Source organism: Bufo bufo, chromosome 5, assembly GCF_905171765.1.
Source record: "Bufo bufo chromosome 5, aBufBuf1.1, whole genome shotgun sequence".
NCBI lineage: Eukaryota > Metazoa > Chordata > Amphibia > Anura > Bufonidae > Bufo > Bufo bufo.
The window spans coordinates 512,741,497-512,751,366 of record NC_053393.1 but is presented as its reverse complement, the minus strand read 5'-3'; the positions used below and the strand labels follow the sequence as shown (position 1 = coordinate 512,751,366).

Sequence of the window (9,870 nt, the reverse complement as noted above, 5' to 3'; positions counted from 1 at the left end):
TACTACTTAATTCATTGTAAATGGACTGGGTGCGATTCATTTTGACGGCTGACATCACCTGACTACATCTTGGAGACATCATCTCTGCACTTGTAGCCTGCAGCGTCTCTGGTTTCTCAGTTTGCCTGGAAGCTACTGGCTATAATGGTTACATATGTAGGCAGAAATGAGGCTTTTTCGCTGGGTTTGGACATGTAGCCAACTGCAAATTAGATGTACAGACACAAATGGCTGGAGCATAAACCCCATCTTTCCAGCACAAGATCATCAACTGTGACACCAGCAGAATGACATTCAGTCAGCTAAATCCTCATTGCTACAAGAAGGTGGAGGAACTTTTTTAGCATCCTCCTCAATTAAACTGCACATATCATTGCCTCCTATAACGTTACATGTGCCATATGCAGAAACAAACCAGCACATCAGAACAGCAGTGATGGCATAAGGGGGAATAGAAGCCATCAATAAACTTACTGTAGAAATCCTGTAGTTGTCCAGTGACTGAGTTATGTGTAAGAGTCTCTTCATATGCTATGTATCCACCGAACATGACCATATAAGTCCTGTAGATACCAAGACAGTGTCCTATTGTTAGTCTGGCATATACACTGCCTGTCCAAAAAAAAAAAGCCTTTAGCTTTGATTACGGCACGCATTCGCTATGGCATTGTTTCGATAAGCTTCTGCAATGTCCCAAGATTTATTTCCATCCAGTGTTGCATTCGTTTTTCACCAAGATCTTGCATTGATGATGGTAGAGTCTGACCGCTGCGCAAAGCCTTCTCCAGCACATCCGAAAGATTCTCAATGGGGTTAAGGTCTGGACTCTGTGGTGACCAATCCATGTGGGAAAATGATGTCTCACGCTCCCTGAACCACTCTTTCACAATTTGAGCCCGATGAATCCTGGCATTGTCATCTTGGAATATGCCCGTGCCATCAGGGAAGAAAAACATCCATTGCTGGAATAACCTGGTCATTCAGTATGTTCAGGTAGTCAGCTGACCTCATTCTTGGAGCACATACTGTTGCTGCACCTAGACCTGACCAACTGCAGCAACCCCAGATCATAGCACTGCCCCCACAGGCTTGTATAGTAGGCACTAGTCATGATGGGTGCATTACTTTATCTGCCTCTCTTCTTACCCTGATGCACCGATCACTCTGGAACAGGGTAAATCTGGACTCATCAGACCACATGACCTTCTTCCATTGCTCCAGAGTCCAATCTTTATGCTCCCTAGCAAATTGAAGCCGGTTTTCCTCACTGATTAGTGGTTTTCTTACGGCTACACAGCTGTTCAGTCCCAATCCCTTGAGATCCCTTCGCATTGTGCATGTGGAAATGCTCTTACTTTCACTATTAAACATAGCCCTGAGTTCTACTGTTTTTCTTCGATTTGATTTCACCAAACGTTTAAGTGATCGCCGATCACAATCATTCAGGATTTTTTTCCCACCACATTTCTTCCTCGAATACGATGGGTCCCCACTATCCTTCCAGTTTTAATAATGCGTTGGACAGTTCTTAACCCAATTTTAGTAGTTTCTGCAATCTCCTTAGATGTTTTCTCTGCTTGATGCATGCCAATGATTTGACCCTTCTCAAACAGACTAACATCTTTTCGACGACCACGAGATGTGTCTTTCGACATGGTTGTTTAAGAAATGAGAAGCAACTCATTGCACCAGTTGCGGTTAAATAACTTATTGCCAGCAGAAAGATAATCACCCATTCAGTAATTATCCAATAGGAGGCTCATACCTATTTGCTTAGTTAAATCCAAGTGGCGACACATTCAGAATCCTGATCTATTAACAAAAGCAGAGAGTGGCTACAAGAAGTATCTTTATTTGTGAAGGGCTCAACATGTCCATTAGGGTACATTCACACGAGCGTATAAATTTTATCCGCTTCCGATCCGCATTTTGCGGAATAGATGCAGATCCTTTCATTCCGATGGGTGAATAAATGTGCAAACATTCAGTTTATTGTTCGCATCCGTGTTTCTGCATTTCTCATCCGTAAAAATATGAAGCTTGTGCTACTATTGTCCGCACAGATCGGTCCGCAGCCCCTTTCAAGTCAATGGATCTGTCATCTGTTTTTTTGCGGATCCGTTTCCGTATATTTGAAGTCCCTGCTCCCTGACCTTGGTGCAAAATATTCTGTTATTGCTATTGCAAAATGCGGACACACAGAACGGATGCGGAAACACAATGGAAACAAATTACGGATACACGGTTCTGTTATTTGCGGACCGCAAAACGGTAAAGGGTTACACACGGTCGTGTGAATGTACCCTTATGAAAGCCCCTTGGTTTTAATAAAAATTGTGTAATGCTTCATTATTCCTGTGGAGGCGCTGCAGGAGAATTCAACACTTATCGGCAGGTTCCTTAGATCACAGCCAATGGCTGGAGGTCACAGCTGCAGAACACTCATGTGACCAAAGTACCATCGGGGGACTCTTCTAACAAAAAGGGACGGCCACTTTTATTCTTTTCCATGTTGTACAAATATTAAAAAGGAGGGGGGAAAAAAACAAAACAGTAAACAGTTTATGATATAAAAAATATGTTTTAATTATTACGCACATAAAGAGGCTTTAAAATTCATATATTTAATACTAAGGCACGTAGAAAGTCAAAGAGAATACTGAGGTCTTGAACGTCCATCTTCTCCATGCCACCTCCATCGTCCTGACTTAGCTCTTTGCTTGTTTCCTCTTCTGTATCAGTTCTACCAGCATCTTATACCTACATATACAGTCCTCCTGCAGGGGAAGAAGACACAACCATTACAGCTTATCGTAACCACCAGCAGAGTAATCTGCTCCAAACTACACATGAGAAGCTAAAGAACCATGCACGGCGAGGTGGTATCTGAAGACCCCCGACACCGGCTCCACTGTGTGACTGAGCTCTGGGTACAGCACATTGAGCTGACCCTCCTATGAGTGCGAGTTTTGAGAAGTCCCTGTATCTCAGACTGTCTTCAGTTCTAACAAAGGCAATTTGTGGGAAAAAGATGCAGAAAAATGATATGACTTATCAAGAAATGTGACTGCACTAAAAGGGTCAGAAGAGTGAGGGCATCTACCCGCTATCAGAAGGCCTGACCGCTGACGAAGTGCACAAAGGGGAGAAAACATAACCATTTCTACTGCACTAAACAACACACTATGAGCGAGATTCATGACAACCGTCTGACCATTGCAACCAATCACAGACACCTTTTATTTCTTATAGAGCTCTTCAAAAAATGTGACTGGTTGCTAAGAGCAACAAAGAGGTTTTTCCATAAGATAGCCTTCACGAATTCCCTAATGCTGGTTTCCAATGGCTGTAATGCATCCGAGGTAGGGCTGGCAGCTATCGATTATTTTAGTAATCAAGTATTCCATCGATTATTCCAACGATTAAATAGAGTACTCTAATAAGAAAAACCTTCTTAAAATAACGTATTGATTTACAAAACAATATTTTTATTTCTTACAGTGGTATAGCAAATAATTAATGTATGCTGAAACATGGCCAGATGGCCTGGACCACATTATAGTCAATGAGAGCATAAAGTAGCTGGTAGTATCCGGCTATACCCAATACGGTATACTCCAGCAGGTTGTTCTTCTGCCAGAATGTGTATCGAAGGCTATGCTGTGAACTCTGTCAGTCTGTGGGGGAACAGACTGCCGGAGTTCACTGGCTGCATCTGTCATAGCTGGATGCCCATTGACTGTAACTGACTTCATGCCTTGTCCCGCACTTCCCTAGTGCCATCAGCCCTTCCATTGCCATGTATGTCCCCCACTCCCCCAGTGCCATCAGCCTCTCCATGCCATCCATTGTGATGTCCCCCAGCGCCATCAGTCCCTCCATGCCCTTCATTGCCATCTATGTCCGAAACCAAAGAAACGGGGGCACACCTAAAATATAATTCAGAGTGCATGCCACGGTATCAATATTAGCCAAATAGCCCAAAAAGAAAAGAGAAATACCGCAAGCCAAGGCCGCACATCTTAAAAAATAGAGCCCCGGGAAATATGCCGTAATGCATGCAAATATGTGAAATATATTAAAAATTAATAATAAGTAGGAATCAAAATCAATCCAAAGATATCACGTTACAAAGATAACAAATAATTAAAATGAAACCACTACTTTTATTTTAAATTATTTGTTATCTTTGTAACGCAAAATGATCAATGATTTTGATTCCTACTTTTTATATATATATTTTTTATATATTTCACATATTTCCCGGGGCTCTAGCGCAGGCGCACATCGGCAGTTCTGGCTTGGCGGTTTGGTTCCGGTCTTTGGAATGCACGCTGGCCGCACTTCTGGATTGGCTCCATTTTGCGCTTGTTTTGTCGGTGGTTCCAGCACCATGGAGTATAAGGTAATACTACATCCTAGCTTCCCTCCCATATTTGCGATTCCCTACTTATGAATTAACCACCGCTGATTGTGATTAAAATATAATTATGTATATATATTGGACATAACATCCTGACATTTGAACCCCTGAGGAAGCCATTGTCTGGCGATACTCTCTTACCTGCACAATCATGCCTGCTTAATATCGGAAAAGATAAGTATCTGGTGCACATATGTTTATTGATGCCATAATCATGTATACTTTTTACCATATATAAAGGGCACTTTGATGCGGATATTCTATTTATGAATTGTGTGGGTTTGTGTGCTGGACCTATTTTTGGGTCCACAGATGGATACATAATTGTATACAATTGATTTAAAATGTCTTGGACTTTGTGTGTCTTCAATAAAAAAAATGTTTTAAGATGTGCAGCCTTGCATTGCCATGTATGTCCCCCACTCGCCCAGTGCCATCAGCCCCTCCATGCCAACCATTGCCATGTATGTCCCCCCACTCCCCCAGCGCCATCAGCCCCTCCATGCCAACCATTGCCATGTATGTCCCCCCAGTCCCCCAGCGCCATCAGTGCCTCCATGCCAACCATTGCCATGTATGTCCCCCAGTACCATCAGCCCCTCCATGCCAACCATTGCCATGTATGTCCCCCCACTCCCCCAGCACCATCAGCACCTCCATTGCCATGTATGTCCCCCACTCTCCCAGCCCCTTCAAATCACAGGTACCAAAATAAACCCTGGGAAATTTATTAGGAGGCATAGGTCCAAAGAGAGTGCGAGTCTGTTTAGTTTATATATAGTCTTCCCTTCTATACCTTGATTTGGAATACAGACATGGGTTGTCCCAGGAGGGCGTTTCCTTAAGGTGAAAAAAAAATGCTGGGTCCTGAAGGGGTTAATCAAGTGACCAAATTACTGAATTGTAGGATATTAGAAAGGACAGTTGCAGTTACAACACTAACGTCACTGAGGGCAACTTCCTAAAACGTAACCTTTATTCAACATACAATTAAAATACACAAAGTGACGTGGTCACCCTGATAGTTATAGTACAAACAGCTGTCAAGGGTAGTAAACCGTTAATGTGACAGGAGGACAAAAACATAGGGACAAGACAAGACCTCAAGGTATACACAGTCTGTCCCTCTTATTACCCTAGTAAAGGCTGCTCAGCCCAGAGATGCACCTCGATGGTAGGTGTACTCTGTCCACGTACCTGAGCTCACCTGTCCTTGACTCGCCCTATCAAATTCTGATACAGCATAAAATGTTGCGGGCTGTGGAGAATAGAGGACGGTTAGCGGAGGGGTAGTACAGTGCAAATGGGACAATGAATAAGGATGTAAACTGTCTGTCCCTATTCTTGCCCTAATACAAGCTGCTCAGCCCAGAGATGCACCTTGATGGTAGGTACACTCTGTCCACGTGCCTGGGCTAACCTGTCCTGGAACAACCCTATCACTTCCTGACATACAGTACAAAGTTCCAACGCGTTTCCCCTTCCGGATAACTAAAGGTTCATCAGGGGACAAACCATATCAGTTATATTGGTAGGATATACAATAGGGTAACAAATAAAAAAATCTGGAGGTCCCCAGACCAGCGCGCATCTGTAGGAGGGTAAATATAGACAGACAGACAAGTGCACACTATACCAACAGTCAAACTCACAACTTAATATAGTCAGGATAACAACTTAGCTGATGGGAAGGGAGCTGTCATTTTTGGCCCCCTGGAGCCCCCCAGCCATGTGCTAGTCATCTGTGAGGATTTGATTCATCTCCGCATCCATTTCCATCAGCTAAGTTGTTATCCTGGCTATATTAAGTTGTGAGTTTGACTGTTGGTATAGTGTGCACTTGTCTGTCTATATTCCTTACAAGTGCCTTTCTTTATTTACCCTCCTACAGATGCGCGCTGGTCTGGGGCGCTCCAGATTTTTTGATCTATGTTACCCTATTGTATATCCTACCATTATGACTGATATTGTTTGTCCCCTGATGAACCTTTAGGTTATCCTTAAGGGGAAACGCGTTGGGACTTTGTACTGTACGTCAGGAAGTGATAGGGTTGTTCAAGGACAGGTTAGCCCAGGCACGTGGACAGAGTGTACCTACCATCAAGGTGCATCTCTGGGCAGAGCAGCTTGTATTAGGGCAAGAATAGGGACAGACAGTTTACATCTTTATTCATTGTCCCATTTGCACAGGGCCGTTTCTACAGCCGGGTGAGGGGTGCGACCGCACGTGGCGCATCACTCAGGACAGAAGAGGGGGGCCCTTTTTTTTGGAGGCAGCAGGAGTGGAGAGGAGCATTTCCATTGTGGAAGCGCTCATCTCCATATTCATCTGTATCGCCGTCCTCAGGACATATACAGATGAATGGTGCGGAGGAGCAGGGGAGAGGCGTCTCCCTTGCCCGTTCCTCTGATAGGCTACAGGCACTAGGCCTGTAGCCTATCAGAGGCTGGTGCAGGAGGCGCAATGACGTCATTGCGCCGCCTGAGCCATACAGTGCGGGACACAGGCCGGAAGAGGCCTGCATCGCATCACTGACAGCAGCATAAGATAAGTATATGTGTTTATTGTTTTTATTATTTATAGGATACTGTGGCAAGAAGGGGGGTGGGGGCCCTATATACTGGCACAATATGGAGGGGTACTATGGAGAAGAGGGGAAGCACTATGGGGGCACTATATACTGCCACAATATGGGGGGGCACGGCATTATGGAGAAGAGGGGAAGCACTATGGGGGCCACTATGGAGAAGAGGGGAAGCACTATGGGGGCCCTATATACTACAAAAATATAGGGGGGCACTATGGGGGCCTCTATGGAGAAGAGGTGACGCACTATGGGGGCCCTATATGCTAGCACAATATGAGGGGGCATGATGGAGAAGAGGGGACGCTATACTATACTGGCACATTATGGGGGGCACTATGGAGAAGAGGGGAAGGAACACTATGAGGGCATCTACTGGGGGACCTATGTACTGCCACGCATTATTGGGGGGCTCTATGAAGTGGGGGTGGGAGGAGCACTAGGGGGACCCTATATACTGGCACATTATGGGGGGGTTCTATGGAGAAGGGGGTAAAGGAGCACTATGTGGGCATTTACTGGGGGCCCTATTTACGGGCACGCATTATGGGGGGGCACTATGGAGAAGTGGGAGAGAAGAGCACTATGGAGGCATTATATAGGGGCATTTAATACTGGCACCCATTTTGGTGCTACTATGGGGAAGGGGGGAGAGGAGCATTATGGGGGCATCTATGTGGGGTAGGCTATAGGGGCATTTTATGCTGGCACATTATGGAGGACACTATGGGGATGGGGGAGGAGCACTATGGGGCATCTTCTGGGGCACTATATAGAAGTATTTTATACTGGCACAAGTTATAGGGGCACTATGGGCACCTAAGCTCAACTGGGGGCACTAAGTGTTTTTTCTAGTGGCACACAGTACGGGTCATTGGAACACATGAGGGCACTCTGGGGACATTGGCTCTACTAGGGGTACTAAGATTTTTTTTTAATTTTTTTTTTTACTGGCGCACATTATAAGGGGGCATTTTTATACTGTCATACATTATAAAGAGAATTATTACTACCAGGGGCATTATGGTGGGCTTTATTACAACTGGGGGACTATGGGAGCATTATCACTTCTGGGACACAATTACTGTTGGGTGCACTGTAGGAGCACTATTACTACCAAGTACACTCTGGCACAGAATTATTACTATTGTTGGGATTTTGGGGAGCACTATTACTGTGGGGGTGCCCAGGCCCCGTATCAGTTTAGCACAGTTATTTTTTGGGGACATTATGGTTACACTATTAGTGTCAGGGACACTATTTGCTGGGCGCAGTTATTTTTTAGAGCATCGTCTTCCAATAATTATTGAAGGGGCGCTATCTGTGTGTAACTAGTATTTTCCGGGGGTTTATCAGTTTATGCAGTATAGTTTTGGTGGTGCATGATGGAATGTTGAGAAGGTGGGAGGATGATGGAAAGGTAGGAAACTAAGATGCCTGTCAAACTCTGCAGAGAGAAGAGATGGCTGAAAGAAATCATCATGGCGGTCTGGTCTGAATGGAGAAGATAAAAAAAGAACATCTACATCAAAAGGAGGCGTCACTGGATGTAAGAGGTATGTGGGGCTGTATTAGGCTACTTTCACAACTGCGTTAGTGATTCTGGCAGGCTGTTCCAGCAGAGAACAGCCTGCCGGAATTCACTGGATGCGGCACTGCTGGATGCAGACTGAATGCCCGCCGCCCCCATCAACTACAATGGGGTAACGGCAGAGATCCAGCCACAATATTGGGGAGGGCTTTTTTGATGTTCGCCCTGTTGGTAAATTTCCCTAGAAACTGCCCTGTATTTGCACTATACTACCCCTTTACCCTCCTGTCCCATTAACTGTTTACTATACTTGACAGCGGTTTGTACTATAACTATCAGGGTCCTGCTTTGGACCACGTCACTGTGTATTTTAGATTAGACAGATTCCCCTTTAATACGATAGAGGGAATTCTATCCAGTTCATCACAACCATGAAAGGGGTTTGTAATTTGAATACTTGTGTCCTCCTTAATAGGGCAGGTGCTGGAGCGCCTTCCATTGTGGTGGGGCGTGCGTGTTGGTAACCATGGCCACAGTCATTATAAGGAACAGAGAGCGCAGGAAGAGAAATGAGAAATTCTGAAAACTGCTTACAAGGAGCAAATATGGACGTCTGTCAAATAAGACCCACCACTCTTGGAGTGTAGTCTATAAGCCGAAATCAAAGGAAAAGAAAGAAAACACACTTGACTCTACTTGAGATCAAAGGCTCTGCCGTGGGCTCTAATGGCTTTCATGGTGGCCTCTTGTTGGTCACCGAAACCTTTGTGTTTTTTTAATATTGGATGAAGCCAATGAGTAATATCAGCCTGGGGCCGCTCCTTCAGGAAGAATGGGACATTGTTAGGTAATAATCTGGCACATGTGTCCATCACATCTGATGAACTACATGTCATCTGCTCACGCCGGTGCTGGTCGGGTGTCAGCATCCCCAGGGCTTCATAAAACATCTATGATACCACCTCTGCTGGAACAACCGAGACTTACAGTAAAAATAGGTGAAAAATGTTATCACCAGATAAAGACGTCCCATTAAAACAGGCATACTGCCTGGTGGGGTTGACTGCGATTCCAACGATACCTTATATCGCCATTCAGGAGACAAATCAGTTTCTTGTAAAAGGCAAATTAGGCCTCTGGAGCACATCGGGGCTGGCTCAACACTTCCACTGCTGAAGACACTTCTGCCTCCCCACTGACAGGGCCAGACGTCTCATCTAGCCCTGTGTTCCTGCACTTGTGCCACTGGTCCGCATATCGACACATGCACAGAGGGTCTTATGATACTTCCTAGGCAGTGCAGATACCTACTGCATATGTGACCAGGCAGT

General features: G+C 44.9%; 1 protein-coding gene across 1 annotated transcript in view; it reads right to left on the bottom strand.

The window, feature by feature from the left end:
• Positions 1-2,561: 2,561 nt before the first annotated feature.
• DNAJC1 (DnaJ heat shock protein family (Hsp40) member C1) overlaps positions 2,562-9,870 on the bottom strand; it is a 122,735-nt gene continuing 115,426 nt past the window's right edge. The window contains exon 12 of the mRNA XM_040434432.1: positions 2,562-2,777. Within this exon, the coding sequence (XP_040290366.1) occupies positions 2,709-2,777 (69 nt within the window). The 3' untranslated portion in view covers positions 2,562-2,708. The remainder of the gene's footprint in view (positions 2,778-9,870) is intronic.